Source organism: Bufo gargarizans, chromosome 3 (assembly GCF_014858855.1).
Source record: "Bufo gargarizans isolate SCDJY-AF-19 chromosome 3, ASM1485885v1, whole genome shotgun sequence".
Lineage (NCBI taxonomy): Eukaryota > Metazoa > Chordata > Amphibia > Anura > Bufonidae > Bufo > Bufo gargarizans.
In genome coordinates, this window is record NC_058082.1 from 475,306,889 (window position 1) to 475,325,192 (window position 18,304).

At 41.3% G+C, this 18,304-nt stretch overlaps 1 protein-coding gene across 3 annotated transcripts in view; it reads right to left on the reverse strand.

Moving 5' to 3' along the window:
- Nucleotides 1–18,304, reverse strand: part of LOC122932398 (transient receptor potential cation channel subfamily V member 3-like) — an 89,290-nt gene that overhangs the window by 13,899 nt on the left and 57,087 nt on the right. For all 3 annotated transcript variants that reach the window (XR_006388302.1, XM_044286770.1, XM_044286771.1), the window contains 5 exons: nucleotides 15,960–16,049; nucleotides 14,615–14,688; nucleotides 7,932–8,097; nucleotides 6,186–6,252; nucleotides 5,195–5,466 (listed from right to left, as the gene is read on the reverse strand). Coding sequence is in view for 2 of the 3 variants with exons in the window: in XM_044286770.1 (XP_044142705.1) it covers nucleotides 5,195–5,466; nucleotides 6,186–6,252; nucleotides 7,932–8,097; nucleotides 14,615–14,688; nucleotides 15,960–16,049 (669 nt within the window). In the remaining variant the exon portion in view is untranslated. The remainder of the gene's footprint in view (nucleotides 1–5,194; nucleotides 5,467–6,185; nucleotides 6,253–7,931; nucleotides 8,098–14,614; nucleotides 14,689–15,959; nucleotides 16,050–18,304) is intronic.

The window sequence follows — 18,304 nt, forward strand, 5'->3', positions numbered from 1 at the left end:
GAATGCCAAGAGTGTGCAAAGCAGTAATCAAAGCAAAAGGTGGCTACTTTGAAGAACCTAGAATATAACATATTTTCAGTTGTTTCACACTTTTTTGTTATGTATATAATTCCACATGTGTTAATTCATAGTTTTGATGCCTTCAGTGTGAATCTACAATTTTCATAGTCATGAAAATAAAGAAAACTCTTTGAATGAGAAGGTGTGTCAAAACTTTTGGTCTCTACTGTATATATATATATATATATATATATATACACACACACACACACACACACACACATACAGTGGGATGCTAAAGTTTGGGCAACCTTGTTAATCATCATGATTTTCCTGTACAAATAGTTGGTTGTTACGATAAAAAATGTCAGTTAAATATATCATATAGGAGACACACACAGTAATATTTGAGAAGTGAAATTAAGTTTATTGGATTTACAGAAAGTGTGCTATAATTGTTTAAACAAAATTAGGCAGGTGCATAAATTTGGGCACTGTTGTCATTTTATTGATTCCAAAACCTTTAGAACTAATTATTGGAACTCAAATTGGCTTGGAAGGCTCAGTGACCCCTGACTTACACACACAGCTGAATCCAATATATAAGGGGGTCAATTGTAAGTTTCCCTCCTCTTTTAATTTTCTCTGAACAACTCTCAAATGACCTGAAGACAAAGATTGTTCACCATCATGGTTTAGGGGAAGGATACAGAAAGCTGTCTCAGAGATTTCAGCCGTCTGTTTCCACAGTTAGGAACATATTGAGGAAATGGAAGACCACAGGCTCCGTTCAAGTTAAGGCTCAAAGTGGCAGACCAAGAAAAATCTTGGATAGAGAGAAGCGATGAATGGTGAGAACAGTCAGAGTCAACCCACAGACCAGCACCAAAGATCTACAACATCATCTTGCTGCAGATGGAGTCACTGTGCATCGTTCAACCATTCGGCACACTTTACACAAGGAGATGCTGTATGCGAGAGTGATGCAGAGGACGCCTTTTCTCCGCCCACAGCACAAAAAGTGCCGCTTGAGGTGGGCTAAAGCACATTTGGACAAGACAGCTTCATTTTGGAATAAGGTGCTGTGGACTGATGAAACTAAAATTGAGTTATTTGGCCATAACAAGGGGCGTTATGCATGGAGGAAAAAGAACACAGCATTCCAAGAAAAACACCTGCTACCTTCAGTAAAATATGGTGGTGGTTCCATCATGCTGTGGGGCTGTGGGGCCAGTGCAGGGACTGGGAATCTTGTCAAAGTTGAGGGACGCATGGATTCCACTCAGTATCAGCAGATTCTGGAGACCAATGTCCAGGAATCAGTGACAAAGCTGAAGCTGCGCCGGGGCTGGATCTTTCAACAAGACAACGACCCTAAACACTGCTTAAAATCCACTAAGGCATTTATGCAGAGGAACAAGTATAACGTTCTGGAATGGCCATCTCAGTCCCCAGACCTGAATATAATTGAAAATCTGTGGTGTGAAGAGAGCTGTCCATGAAGCCATCAAACCTGAATGAACTAAAGATGTTTTGTAAAGAGGAATGGTCCAAAATACCTTCAACCAGAATCCAGACTCTTATTGGAACCTACAGGAAGCGTTTAGAGGCTGTAATTTCTGCAAAAGGAGAATCTACTAAATATTGATTTCATTTCTTTTTTGTGGTGCCCAAATTTATGCACCTGCCTAATTTTGTTTAAACAATTATAGCACACTTTCTGTAAATCCAATAAACTTCATTTCACTTCTCAAATATCACTGTGTGTGTCTCCTATATGATATATTTAACTGATATTTTTTATCGTAACAACCAACGATTTATACAGAAAAATCATGACGATTAACAAGGTTGCCCAAACTTTCGCATCCCACTGAATATATGTTTATATTATTATTATTATTATTTATTATTAAAGCGCCATTCATTCCACAGCGCTGTACATGAAAAGGGGTATACATACATAATACAGACAATTAAACTAATCATAAACAGAGTTACAGACAGGTACAGAAGAAGAGAGGGCCTTGCCCGTGAGGCTTACAATCTACATGGTATTGGAGAAGGACACAGTAGGTGCGGGTGAAGTTGGTATATATAGTCGTGGCCAAAAGTTTTGAGAATTACATAAATATTGGAAATTGGAAAAGTTGCTGCTTAAGTTTTTATAATAGCAATTTGCATATATTCCAGAATGTTATGAAGAGTGATCAGATGAATTACATAGTCCTTCTTTGCCATGAAAATTAACTTAATCCCAAAAAAAACTTTCCACTGCATTTCATTGCTGTCATTAAAGGACCTGCTGAGATCATTTCTCGTCTTGTTAACTCATGTGAGAATGTTGACGAGCACAAGGCTGGAGATCATTATGTCAGGCTGATTGGGTTAAAATGGCAGACTTGACCTGTTAAAAGGAGGGTGATGCTTGAAATCATTGTTCTTCCATTGTTAACCATGGTGACCTGCAAAGAAACGCGTGCAGCCATCATTGCGTTGCCTAAAAATGGCTTCACAGGCAAGGATATTGTGGCTACTAAGATTGCACCTCAATCAACAATTTATAGGACCATCAAGAACTTCAAGGAAAGAGGTTCAATTCTTGTTAAGAAGGCTTCAGGGTGTCCAAGAAAGTCCAGCAAGCGCCAGGATCGTCTCCTGAAGAGGATTCAGCTGCGTGAATGGCAGCAGGCAGGTGTGAGCGCATCTGCACGCACAGCGAGGCGAAGGCTTTTGGAAGATGGCCTGGTGTCAAGAAGGGCAGCAAAGAAGCCACTTCTCTAAAAAAACAAAAAAAAACATCAGGGAGAGATTGATCTTCTGCAGAAAGTTTGGTGAATGGACTGCTGAGGACTGGGGCAAAGTCATATTCTTCGATGAAGCCTCTTTCTTATTGTTTGGGGCATCTGGAAAAAGGCTTGTCCAGAGAAGAAAAGGTGAGTGCTACCATCAGTCCTGTGTCATGCCAACAGTAAAGCATCCTGAGACCATTCATGTGTGGGGTTGCTTCCCATCCAAGGGAGTGGGCTCACTCACAATTTTGCCCCAAAACACAGCCATGAATAAAGAATGGCACCAAAACACCCTCCAACAGCAACTTCTTCCAACAATCCAACAACAGTTTAGTGAAGAACAATGCATTTTCCAGCACGATGGAGCACCGTGCCATAAGGCAAAAGTGATAACTAAGTGGCTCGGAGACCAAAACATTGACATTTTAGGTCCATGGCCTGGAAACTCCCCAGATCTTAATCCCATTGAGAACTTGTGGTCAATCCTCAAGAGGCGGGTGGACAAACAAAAACCCACTAATTCTGACAAACTCCAAGAAGTGATTATGAAAGAATGGGTTGCTATCAGTCAGGAATTGGCCCAGAAGTTGATTGAGAGCATGCCCAGTCGAATTGCAGAGGTCCTGAAAAAGAAGGGCCAACACTGCAAATACTGACTCTTTGCATAAATGTCATGTAATTGTCGATAAAAGCCTTTGAAACGTATGAAGTGCGTGTAATTATATTTCACTACATCACAGAAACAACTGAAACAAAGATCTAAAAGCAGTTTAGCAGCAAACTTTGTGAAAACTAATATTTGTGTCATTCTGAAAACTTTTGGCCACGACTGTAGATATACTTCTGATATGTATGAATGCATAATATGTGGGAAACTACTACTGATGTTTTAGCCATAATATATTTACATATATTATAATATATTTTTCTGAAAAGTTTCTGACAGGACTCAACTCACAACCTTCTACATTACAGCCCAGAATGTTAACCACTACACTATAGAGCTGCAGGGTCAGTTATAAAAATAAAATAAAAAAAATAGACTTCTGCTGTATATGAATACTTATACAGCAAGTATTCCTATACAGCAGAAGTCTCAGATTGTTTTTTTGTTGTTGTTTTTGTTTTTTAAAGTAACTGGCCATGCAGCTCTATTGTGTAGTGTTTAAGATTCTTGGCTGTAATGTAGAAGGTTGTGAGTTCAAATCCTGCCAGAAACTTTTCAGAAATAGAGACTAAATTAGATTTAAATACACTGTGGTGTCCCCAAGCACTGATTCCATATATGGACATAGCTATATATGGAGTCAGAGCAGGGACTCCTAACCCGAAATAGAGTCCTGCCCTCTTCAGAGCAGGGGGTGCCTGGTTTAATGCTCAGGTTCTCCCATTGACTTTCATTGTGCTCGGGTGCTCTGTAGAGCACCCAAGCATCGGCAAGTGTTCTACTGGAGCACACGAGCACTTTGGTGCTCGACCAACACTAATGCTGCCACTTCACCTCCCAAACACAGCCATTCTCAAGCTCAATGTGACAGAAACTAGACTGAAGAATAACTTGCCCAGCCACATAGTTTCTGGAGAATTCAAAGACTGGTGTAAAATGCCAGTTTTTTAGAAATCTCCCACATAATGTTCAAAAGTTCGGGTACAGCCACATGGTCAGGTTTCCTGACGCAGTTTTAGATGTCAAAACCAGGAGTGAATTAAAAGAAGAGAAGTCGCATTTGTATACTTTCTCTCTTTTTATGATCCATCCCTGATTTTGACTTCCAAAACTAAATGCAAGAACTTGGCGGTACCAGCTGACCTCATAGACATAAGAAAGGTTACATACATGCAAAGACACACATAACTAAGTGAACCATTAACCCTTTCGCTACCAGCGCCATACATGTACGGTTGCTGGAGCGATGGGTAAACATGGCGCCTGCTCACACGTGCAGCGGACACCATGGCCGGCAGGTCTCCGCTGTTTCAAACACATGCGGCTAATGACTAAACCTTGAAAAATATTACTGGCATCCCCAAGCGGCCAATGGGGATGCTGGCAATTGATTCCAATACACTGGGTCTCTCTGTATACTAGGAAAATCCTCTGGTGGGCCCCTGATCCAGGATGGGCTCCTAGTCCCCCACTTTTTGCTCAATGTGCACATGGTACAGTTTACAGACAGCACTACATACAAGTAATCAGTTTTCTCTTAACCTTCATATAAAAAACTGGGTAGATTATTTAACAAACTACCCAGTTAATACTGAAAATAAAGGAGTTTGGTGCAGTTTTAGGGATTTGTAAATAGGGGTCTGATGATATTTGCCTGTAGCTGTAGAGTGGGCCCACAGAAAGAATTGCACTGGTGGGCTCTAGGCACCACAGTCCGACGCGGTTGTATACGCACCTGAAGCCTCCAGATGTGTTCACTATCCTTAGAAATTTTTTCCACAGTTTCACTCATTAATGCAATTAACATATTGAGGAGAAGCACGAATGTTAAGATGACATAAACTATCAGAAGAAGCAGAAACAGGGTGGGATATTTTGAGTCCTGCTGCGTCACCAAGTCTCCTAATCCTATGGTAAGGCTGAATAGTTCCACAATAGCCGTTCTGAAGCTGTTATAAGAACTGCACTCGTCCCCCTCCATGCAGCGTTCAATGAGTGACGCAAGAGCTGTGGAAAGTAAGACAAAGGGGGTCATTTATTATTAGATATATGCCATTTCTTTACGTACACCTGTTGCAGTGCTGAATCTGCCACTTTTACCCGCTCACGCCAGGTCTAAAAAGGGGGAGTGCCGTGGGTCGGCTGACAGACCCATCTCATTTAACATATTCTACACCTTTTTTAGGCGTAGAAAAATTATCTAAATTTAGGCCGGCGGTGGATGTGCTTAAGTTATGTAGAGGCTGGCGCCTCTACATAACGTAGGCACATGATGCGCCAGGGCAAGGCGTATTAGGACCAGTGTCTAAAATGCCGGTCTAACTAACTGAACCCAAAATTTTTTATTTTGCATGTACTAGCAATTTGCCCCACCAACTTGTTATCCTACAGAACATGGGGGCAGATGACGTAACACATAACTGAACTATCTGATTAAATACAGAAGGTTATTTGCTGAGTTACTACTTTTTAATTTTAGATTTGCTGGAGCAATACAAGGACTAGTTGGTTAAAAAAGTGTAGATAATTTTTCTATTTTAAATTTATATAAATACTGTAGCTGTATAAATATACAGTATAATTAACAACATCATCTGATGAATACAGAATAGTGTGTGACTACGTCGCTGAATCCCTGGCTGAGCCACACAATCAAATTAGCCATTTAACCCGACTATCTGAACTAACACAATCATTTTATGTATAGAAAAGACAAATCTGCTTACCTACACCAAATCCAAGTAGGAAGAGAACATATACGAATAAAAACTTCAAGACATCATTCAATATGATCTGGAAAATAAATATATGTTGTTTCATAAGCACAGATCTATTTTTCCTCAGGGCTGCCCCCAGTGCTTCTTACTCCCCGATCTTCTGTAATAGGTAGATAGGACAGTTTTCAGAGAGCACTTCGGGGACAATTTATTAATTTTTTTACGATTACATTTTAATCATTTTCGGCTAAAAATCATTTTATCAATTAATCATTTTCGGCTAAAAATCATTTTATCAATTGGTCTTTATTAAAAATATTCAGCCGTTCTGTCACAAAGTTTAACTGTCCAGCTGTGTGAATTGTACTTTTACTTTGTGCTGGTCATCTAATGACCCTTATCCTATTACTAAAAGGTCATAAACACTTATTTAAGCCACTTTCCTACAAGTTAGATAAGAATTGAGCTATAGTGAGTGTTTAGGAGGTCAGAGATCAGAGATAAATACAAAAAGCCTAAATGGCTAATTACCAACTTGATCAGAGATAACGAGCAGTCAGCTGAGTTGCCTGATGGAACAGAGTGAAAACAGACAGCAGGCTACTAGAGAATCTCAAGGCTTTACAGAGAAAAGGGCTCAACATTTTTAATAAAGACTAATTGAAAAAAATACTTTAGCTCAAATGTGTACAATGCAATAATAAAAAAATGCCCTCAAGCTGTTCATACACATGGTAAATGTTAGCCAAACCTGGTGGGATCCTGTGTATACAAGACAGCCAGAAAGTGCATTGATAAGCACAAGGATCAGACATGTTAGAATTAACATAATCCTTTGTTCCTCCAGCATATAATCTCTGCCAGAGGCCAGGGGAATTGTGGATGCTCTAAACTGCAGCAGGAGTTATTAATGAAATGATGGACGTGCAATGAGCATGGCTTGGCACAAGTCTTATTTAAACAGAGATTTATATCTCACATTGTGTTAAAGGGGTTATCCAGGAATCTCATACTGATGGCCTATCCTCAGGATAGGAGAATAGAATGATAAGCAGCACTACAACTCCCCACATGGGAAAAAATGCCATTAAGAAGGGTGATGATGCTCGCAGATAGAGATCCTGGCTATGGGTCCCAGCATGAAATAGATATATAAAAAAATCTGCAGCACTCTTCCATTGGTGAAAAAATGCGGTCTTTAAATGAACCAGCAGCAAAATAAAGCAACGTTTCGACCGTCTCCGGAGACGTCCATTCTTATGCCGTATGCAGGGTCGGTCTTTACCTCCAAGCAAATGCTTGGGGCCCCAGAGATGAAGGGGCCCCCTGCTGGCCTGAATGATTGACTGAAAAAATTCAACGTGCAACTAAGCCAGGGGCGAACATAGTACTAATGCAGCCAAGGTGTGGGGACCTTTCTAGCTGCAGAGCAGTAGTAGAAGTTCACTACTGTAATACTGACAGTGGGGCTTAATGGGCCAAAGGGGGCAGAGTTTAGTGGTTCGACGGGGCCACAAGACATAACTTTGCTTGGGTCTCCAGAAATGCCAAATCCGCCCTGCCGTATGCTGAAATCCACTTTGAAACATTACAGTGTGAACATACCTTTATGGCTAACATAGCATAATGTGAGTTCAGACTTTCTAATGTCACACTATGGAGTATGTTACAATTCTTCCTCATTGTACATCACAATTGCTGTAAGACGCACTCTGAAGTTACACTTGGCATTGAATAATCAGGATTGATATCTACCCTCTGAATCATAACACTGTAGATACCCAGGGACTGAAATCCTCTTGTGTAGTACAACATGTTTGTCCACCCAACAGCCATGGCGATGACAACGAAGATCAGATATTCTTGCGCTCCATATGTATAAGTTAATGTCGATAGGATGACCAGGACGGCTTGTGTGAAGCTGGTGAATGAATGTCCATGCATTAAACGGGTTTCAAAAGTTCATGCATAAAAGTATATACAGTATAGGAAAAGGCAGAAAATGGGGAAACTGTACTAATCCTGTCTAACAAATAGTGTCAACTTAGACTAGACAGCCTAGTCTAAATTTATCAGAGAAACAAAAAAGACCCCGAGTGTCCCCGGGAGGGGTAAAGGACAGTGCCCACCCAATGCCACCAAAAGGGACACCCGTAAGGGGTAACTCTGCACTAGCTCCCGAGTACAACAACAGAAACAAAAGAAAATGGAGCTCATAGTACCAAAATATAAAAATATATATTTTATTGGAACATAATTAAAATTACATAAATGAAGAAACCAGTAAGTGTGATACCATTAACAGGGTAAAATAGGAGCAGAGGACAGAAAAGAAAGAGCGCCACCCTGGGGAAGCACACGAGTCAAAAATACAGCATATGTATGTAAATCATGGGGAAATACTGGGTACAGTGCCCAACCTATGAATAAGGGCAATAAGGCTAATGTACATAGGTGAGACAGTGGTCAGCATAAGAACCCCACATGGCAGTAAGATATGGTGTGTTGAACAAATGAGAATGAACAGTCCAACCATAAAGACCAGGTGTAGTAAAGCACCATGGTCGTGTTGCCAAAAAGGGAAGTAACAAGAGGACCAGAGCTCCCCTAAAGAGGACCGTGTGCTGAATTACCCAGGATGGCACTACCCCAACGCGCGTTTTGGCGTGCCTTCGTCAGGGGGTAACGCCATCACTGTGAATCAGATATTTACAGCCTCTCTCAACAAATGAAAAGATCGATACTCACAAATCCCCAGGTGTGTACGTCCTTTGGATGTCCATTGGCGCGCGAGAATCCAGCAAAACCGTGTCCAGCCGCCCCACGGCCAGCGTCCCGCCGACACGCCCACACCATGCGACCCAGTCACATGATCGGACGGCTACGGCCTGAGGACGCGAGGCTCCGGAGGCGGTGCTGGATGACGCGCGCACACATCACAACAGAGGAGGAGGATCAGGGCACCAGCATAAAAGTATAACAGTGTGCCTCCCATAGAAAATACCCGATTGTTTAACCCGAGAGCCATCATATGTATATGCATCAATACAACATAATATACAGGGTGGGCCATTTATATGGATACACCTTAATAAAATGGGAATGGTTGGTGATATTAACTTCCTGTTTGTGGCACATTAGTATATGTGAGGGGGGAAACTTTTCAAGATGGGTAGTGACCATGGCGGCCATTTTGAAGTCGGCCATTTTGAATCCAACTTTTGTTTTTTCAATAGGAAGATGGTAATGTGACATCAAACTTATTGGGAATTTCACAAGAAAAACAATGGTGTGCTTGGTTTTAACGTAACTTTATTCTTTCATTAGTTATTTACAAGTTTCTCTTTGTTTACAGCCATTAACATGTCGCCAAGGTTAACACGTGCAGAGCGGATAGAAATTGTGTTGATGTCTGGTGACATCGTGGGCCAGATGAATGGCCCCCAAAGTCTCCCGATCTGACCCCCTTAGACTTTTATCTTTGGGGCCATCTGAAGGCAATTGTCTATGCTGTGAAGATACGAGATGTGCAGCACCTGAAACTACGGATACTGGAAGCCTGTGCTAGCATTTCTCCTACAGTGTTGCTATCAATGTGTGAAGAGTGGGAGAAGAGGGTTGCATTGACAATCCAACACAATGGGCAGCACATTGAACACATTTTATAAGTGGTCAGAAACTTGTAAATAACTCATGAAAGAATAGAGTTACGTTAAAACCAAGCACACCATTGTTTTTCTTGTAAAATTCCCAATAAGTTTGATGTGTCACATGACCCTCTTCCTATTGAAAAAACTAAAGTTGGATTCAAAATGGCCGACTTCAAACTGGCCGCCACCCTTCTTGAAAAGTTTCCCCATCAGTAACACATCAGTATATAAATACACATCATAATCGAAGTATACAGGCATAAAAAACGTGATGGTAATTAGAGATACATGATAATACATAAAAGTATGAGTGTAAATCTGATAAAATAAATAAATACAGACTATAAAGATTAACAATACAGAGAAAAATAAAAATTAATAAGGACAGTGACCGAAGATGTTACAATTGATAATAAACAAAATGAATAAAATGAATAAAAGAATATTAATAAAATGCAGTGACCATAAACATGATATGATATAGTGCAAGAAACGACATAATGCAATTAAGTTAATATTTAGATCCATGATTGCAAACGTGAAATATATAGTGCTAGTGAAATAAAATATATATATATATATATATATATATATATACAATTACAATGATGATGATCATGTATGCTGTATTGAAACCAATACTACATAATTTGTAAAGTGCAATGTGCAGAAGCAGGTTACATGAGATAAAATCTGTATACCTCAATCTAAAGAGTGAAACCATATAGTGATCAAACACTGTTAAACCAATATATGTGTAATCACAGTGGTGTACTATACAAAAAATATATATGAAATAAATAAATGAATAAATCAGTGAAGTGCCAAAGTGCCTAGGAGGAGTAGGAAGGGAAGAAGGGGGGGGGGGGGGGAGAGAGGAAAGGAGGGGGGGGAGGGAGGAAAAGAAAGGGGGGAAGGGAGGGGAAAGTAGGGGTGGGGGATGTGGAGGGGGGCAAGGGAAAGGAGGGAAAGGAGGGGAAAGACCACTGTCCAACCTATGTACAGTCGTGGCCAAAAGTTTTGAGAATTACATAAATATTGGAACTTGAAAAAGTTGCTGCTTAAGTTTTTATAATAGCAATTTGCATATACTCCAGAATGTTATGAAGAGTGATCAGATGAATTGCATAGTCCTTCTTTGCCATGAAAATTAACTTAATCCCCAAAAAACCTTTCCACTGCATTTCATTGCTGTCATTAAAGGACCTGCTGAGAACATTTCAGTAATCGTCTTGTTAACTCAGGTGAGAATGTTGATGAGCACAAGGCTGGAGATCATTATGTCAGGCTGATTGGGTTAAAAATGGCAGACTTGACCTGTTAAAAGGAGGGTGATGCTTGAAATCATTGTTCTTCCATTGATAACCATGGTGACCTGCAAAGAAACGCGTGCAGCCATCATTGCGTTGCATAAAAATGGCTTCACAGGCAAGGATATTGTGGCTACTAAGATTGCACCTCAATCAACAATTTATAGGATCATCAAGAACTTCAAGGAAAGAGGTTCAATTCTTGTTAAGAAGGCTTCAGGGCGTCCAAGAAAGTCCAGCAAGCGCCAGGATCGTCTCCTAAAGAGGATTCAGCTGCGGGATCAGAGTGCCACCAGTGCAGAGCTTGCTCAGGAATGGCAGCAGGCAGGTGTGAGCGCATCTGCACGCACAGTGAGGTGAAGACTTTTGGAAGATGGCCTGGTGTCAAGAAGGGCAGCAAGAAGCCACTTCTCTCCAAAAAAAACATCAGGGACAGATTGATCTGCAAAAAATATGGTGAATGGACTGCTGAGGACTGGGGCAAAGTCATATTCCCTGATGAAGCCTCTTTCCGATTGTTTGGGGCATCAGGAAAAAGGCTTGTCCGGAGAAGAAAAGGTGAGCGCTACCATCAGTCCTGTGTCATGCCAACAGTAAAGCATCCTGAGACCATTCATGTGTGGGGTTGCTTCTCATCCAAGGGAGTAGGCTCACTCACAATTTTGCCCAAAAACACAGCCATGAATAAAGAATGGTACCAAAACTTCTTCCAACAATCCAACAACAGTTTGGTGAAGAACAATGCATTTTCCAGCACGATGGAGCACCGTGCCATAAGGCAAAAGTGATAACTAAGTGGCTCGGGGACCAAAACGTTGACATTTTGGGTCCATGGCCTGGAAACTCCCCAGATCTTAATCCCATTGAGAACTTGTGGTCAGTCCTCAAGAGGCGGGTGGACAAACAAAAACCCACTAATTCTGACAAACTCCAAGAAGTGATTATGAAAGAATGGGTTGCTATCAGTCAGAAATTGGCCCAGAAGTTGATTGAGAGCATGCCCAGTCGAATTGCAGAGGTCCTGAAAAAGAAGGGCCAACACTGCAAATACTGACTCTTTGTATAAATGTCATGTAATTGTCGATAAAAGCCTTTGAAATGTATGAAGTGCGTGTAATTATATTTCACTACATCACAGAAACAACTGAAACAAAGATCTAAAAGCAGTTTAGCAGCAAACTTTGTGAAAACTAATATTTGTGTCATTCTCAAAACTTTTGGCCACGACTGTACATTAGCCTTATTGCCCTTTTTCATAGGTTGGGCACTGTACCCAGTATTTCCCTATGATTTACATATATATATGTTGTATTTTTGACTCGTGTGCTTCCCCAGGGTGGCGCTCTTTCTTTTTTATCCTCTGCTCTTATTTTACCCTGTTAATGGCATCACACTTACTGGTTTCTTCATTTATGTAATTCCAATTGTTCCAATAAAATATATATTTTTATATTTTGGTACTATGAGCTCCATTTCCTTGCGTTTCTGTAGTCCAAATTTATGCTGGATGATACAGTCCTGATCAAAAGTTTAAGACCACTTGAAAAATGGCAAAAAAATCATATTTTACATTGTTGGATCTTAACAAGGTTCCAAGTAGAGCTTCAACATGCAACAAGAAGAAATGGGAGCATTCAATTAATTGAAAATAACGATTCAACTGAAACAGGCTGTTTTTCAGCTGATCAAAATATTAGGACCACATGCCTTTAAAAGGCCAAATCTGTGCAAAGATGTGGATTCGTTGTCATTTTCTGTCAGGTAGTCACACGTTGTGATGCAAAGGCAAAAAAACTCTCCCTTTTTTGAACGTGGTCGGGTTGTTGAACTGCATAAGCAGGGTCTCTCACAGCGCGCCATTGCTGCTGAGGTGGGACGCAGTAAGACAGTCATTTGGAATTTCTTAAATGATCCTGAGGGTTATGGAACAAAAAAGTCAAGTGGAAGACCCAACAAAAATTTAATCAGCACTGAGGATCCAATTGGCTGTCCGTCAAGACACTGGACGATCCTTGACCCAAATTAAGGCCCTTACTGGTGCTGACTGCAGCCCCATAACCATCAGACGGCATCTGAGACTGAAGGGCTTCAAAAACAAAAAACGTATTCAAAGACCTCGTCTCCTTGAATGCCACAGAACTGCTCGTTTGGACTTTGCAAGAGAGCACCAAACATGGGACATTCAAAGGTGGAAGAAAGTTTTATTCGCTGATGAGATTTTTTTTTACCTTGATGGTCCTGATGGTTTCCAACGTTACTGGCATGACAAGCAGATCCCACCTGAGATGTTTTCTACGCACCACAGTGGAGGGGGCGCCATGATGGTCTGGGGTGCTTTTTCCTTCAGTGGAACAATGGAGCTTCAGGAAGTGCAGGGGTATCCAACAGCTGCTGGCTATGTCCAGATGTTGCAGAGAGCATTCCTCAAGACTGAGGGTCCTCGTCTGTGTGGTAACGACTGGGTTTTTCAACAGGACAACGCTACAGTAGACAATGCCCACAGGACAAGGGACTTCTTCCAGGAGAATAACATCACTCTTTTGACCCATCCTGCGTGTTCCCCTGATCTAAATCACCACCTGGAGAAATGTTCCCACTCACCTCATAGAAACACTTGCATCAAGCATGCCGAAACGAATTTTGAAAGTGATAAACAATATCGGCGGAGCTACTCATTACTGAGTTCATGTTTGGAAGTTGGATTTCTGTTTTGAGGGGGGTTTAGTTTTTTTTTTGAGGTGTGGTCAGGTAAACTTTTGATCAGCTGAAAAACAGCCTGTTTCAGTTTATTCGTTGTTTTAATTAAATTGAATGCTCAAAAAATGTTTTGTCTCACTCCCATTTCTTCTTGTTGCATGTTGAAGCTCTACTTGGAACCTTGTTAAGATCCAGCCATGCTAAATATGACTTTTTGCCATTTTTCAAGTGGTCTTAAACTTTTGATCAGGACTGTATATGTGCAGCAGTATTTGTATACCAAAAATTTGGTCAGAGATTGGCTCATCCTAAACCATGACCCTTTCTCATGAATCCACACCCCTTTACAGACGAGGCACTGTGTATTATTCTTTTTGGCTTACTTCATTATTACTGTGGCCCAGATTTACTAATCCTATCAATGGTGTTAACTCACGGTGGGTTTACACGGCCAGAGTAGCAGCCGATTATCGGGAAGGGAAGCGTTCCTTCCCGACAACTGGCTGCTCGTTCAGTGGGGGTGAAGCCCCATAAAAGCCTCGTAGAAATGAATAGAGCAATAACCACACTTGCGTCATGTGCTCTCCTTCAATTTCGAGGGCCCATTCTAGAGATAGGTGTGGGACCCACCCTATCTGACATTGATGGCATAGTCTAGAAATACGCCATCAATATTTAAGATGAGACAGTCCCATTAAGACCTAAAACAGGCCAATCACAAAGAGCTTAAAAGATTCTAAGAAATTGATGTAGACGCTTAAATGCACTAATAAAGACTTACAACAGAACGTGGAACCATGCATCAGACACTACTGTTTGTAGGTCAGAAGGCTTTATCCAGAAGATTGCCACACCCTAGAAAAAAAAGTGACTTATATATGTAAAAGAGCATTTTAGGACTTCACAGAAATATGCCTTCTAAAAAGGTTCTGTTGACAGACCAGTATAATGGACCTTCATCAAATGGATCCCAATAACTCCTGAAGGCTCTCATTAGCTTAAAGGGGATCTGCACTTCTGATCGGAGGGGGTTCGACACCCGGGACCCCGCCGATCAGCTGTTTGAGAAGGCAGCGGCGTTCCAGCAGCGCCGCGGCCTTCTCACTGTTTACCGCCGGCCAAGTGACGTGACGACTAGTATCAACTAGCGTGGGCGGGGCTAAGCTCCATTTAAGTGAACAGAGCTTAGCCCCGCCCACGCTAGTTGATACTAGTCGTGACGTCACTCGGCCAGTGGTAAACAGTGAGAAGGCCGCGGCGCTGCTGGAGCGCCACTGCCTTCTCAAACAGAGGATAGATCATCAGTTAAAACAAAGTGCAGAACCCCTTTAAGTCTGGGTTTGTCAATTTATTCTTTGTTGAACTATTTTTGACTTGTGCCACAGATACTATTTACCATACGCTGGGAAAATATTGCGAGAAATCCATTATTCCCCCTATGTCAGTTTTTGGCATAGAAAAGTCTCATATCCATGGAATTGGCGACTTTTCAATGCCATTGTGACATTTCTAGTTGCAATTGCCATTTTATGCCTCTCTTGACAATTTTATGAAAAGGAGGCGTATGTGGATGGGGCCATCATTCATGATTATTTATGCCATAAATTGGCGTAAGTAACGATTGAAATCTACAGCAGGGCAGGCACACAGCTCCTCCAGCAGCAAAGTCCCCAGCGAGATCGACGCAGCAGACGACAGTTTTGATTAATCAGGGTCATCGTGTTTGTGTACAGTACACTGCATCATGGAAAAGTGCCGCCATTTATTATCAAATCTCATTGTATGATTGCTTTATATCAGAAATGCATAAGAAGCAAATAACAGAGGGTGGTGGATAAGATAATAGATGAGAAACTGATGCAAACTGAAACTGATACCAGGCCACATATATTAAAGTTTTTTATGCAGATTTGAAGCCAAGACAAGGAGTAATTTCAAAAAAGTCGTATCTGTCCGTAATACTTTCTTCTCCTTTTATGGTCCTCTCCTGATTTTGGCGTCAAAAACTACATAAAAAAACCTGAACATGTGGCAGCACCCTCGCTCTGTGGGTTCCCTAGTTGATCTCGGTGGTCAGCTGTTATGTGTTCGAGGGCAGCAGTATAAATGGGGGACAAGAATTGTACCTCATGAACAATAATGAACGTGGAACAGATTATGATAAACACATGTCCAATGAGTTTAAAGACTCCAGTTGTAGTAGATAAGTTCAGACCCTGCAATAAGAAAAACATGGCACTTATGAGTATTGGGTAAACTATACCATTATTGTAAAATGCATCATTGGAAAAGAAAGAAAATATGTGACACATGCATAGCTTATGTGACAGAAGATCGGAGAGACCACCATAGAATAAAATGTTTATTGGCACTTTTATTATTTACTCATACAGGGAGTGCAGAATTATTAGGCAAGTTGTATTTTTGAGGATTAATTTTATTATTGAACAACAACCATGTTCTCAATGAACCCAAAAAACTCATTAATATCAAAGCTGAATATTTTTGGAAGTAGTTTTTAGTTTTAGCTATTTTAGGGGGATATCTGTGTGTGCAGGTGACTATTACTGTGCATAATTATTAGGCAACTTAACAAAAAACAAATATATACCCATTTCAATTATTTATTTTTACCAGTGAAACCAATATAACATCTCAACATTCACAAATATACATTTCTGACATTCAAAAACAAAACAAAAACAAATCAGTGACCAATATAGCCACCTTTCTTTGCAAGGACACTCAAAAGCCTGCCATCCATGGATTCTGTCAGTGTTTTTATCTGTTCACCATCAACATTGCGTGCAGCAGCAACCACAGCCTCCCAGACACTGTTCAGAGAGGTGTACTGTTTTCCCTCCTTGTAAATCTCACATTTGATGATGGACCACAGGTTCTCAATGGGGTTCAGATCAGGTGAACAAGGAGGCCATGTCATTAGATTTTCTTCTTTTATACCCTTTCTTGCCAGCCACGCTGTGGAGTACTTGGACGCGTGTGATGGAGCATTGTCCTGCATGAAAATCGTGTTTTTCTTGAAGGATGCAGACTTCTTCCTGTACCACTGCTTGAAGAAGGTGTCTTCCAGAAACTGGCAGTAGGACTGGGAGTTGAGCTTGACTCCATCCTCAACCCGAAAAGGCCCCACAAGCTCATCTTTGATGATACCAGCCCAAACCAGTACTCCACCTCCACCTTGCTGGCGTCTGAGTCGGACTGGAGCTCTCTGCCCTTTACCAATCCAGCCACGGGCCCATCCATCTGGCCCATCAAGACTCACTCTCATTTCATCAGTCCATAAAACCTTAGAAAAATCAGTCTTGAGATATTTCTTGGCCCAGTCTTGACGTTTCAGCTTGTGTGTCTTGTTCAGTGGTGGTCGTCTTTCAGCCTTTCTTACCTTGGCCATGTCTCTGAGTATTGCACACCTTGTGCTTTTGGGCACTCCAGTGATGTTGCAGCTCTGAAATATGGCCAAACTGGTGGCAAGTGGCATCTTGGCAGCTGCACGCTTGACTTTTCTCAGTTCATGGGCAGTTATTTTGCGCCTAGGGTTTTCCACACGCTTCTTGCGACCCTGTTGACTATTTTGAATGAAACGCTTGATTGTTCGATGATCACGCTTCAGAAGCTTTGCAATTTTAAGAGTGCTGCATCCCTCTGCAAGATATCTCACTATTTTTTACTTTTCTGAGCCTGTCAAGTCCTTCTTTTGACCCATTTTGCCAAAGGAAAGGAAGTTGCCTAATAATTATGCACACCTGATATAGGGTGTTGATGTCATTAGACCACACCCCTTCTCATTACAGAGATGCACATCACCTAATATGCTTAATTGGTAGTAGGCTTTCGAGCCTATACAGCTTGGAGTAAGACAACATGCATAAAGAGGATGATGTGGTCAAAATACTCATTTGCCTAATAATTCTGCACTCCCTGTAAAAGTCAATCTCTTAGAGTTACCGCTTATAAGATCACGGATGATCTGGTTCATAAAGACTAAAGCAGGGGTGCACAACCTTTTCTGGTTGGGGGCCACATTGTCAGACTGAAGGAATCCCAAGGGCCAAAAATAAAAGTTAAAGGGGTATTACCAACTGAAATACTGTGTTTATGGCGTATTGTACTAACAGTATATACTATAAATGTCTGGTTACACCTCCAGGATTCCCATCTAATGGGAGAATACATAAAAAATGCATGTCAGCAATAGACATACACGTCTGTCACCAGATGTTTGGGGGCTGCACAGAATGATATCGAGGGCATGTTGCCCCCGGTCCGCAGGTTGTGCACCCCCTGGACTAGAGGTTGCTATACACCTCCCAACTCTGGCCACCATGGACACATGTATGTGCTGTGCTTTCAATGGGTAGAGGAGAATACGTATCTATCAGACACCACTGGTGATGTCTTATCTTCTGTGTGGGCAAATCCAACATGCCTGATTCTTCTTTCCCTTGACATC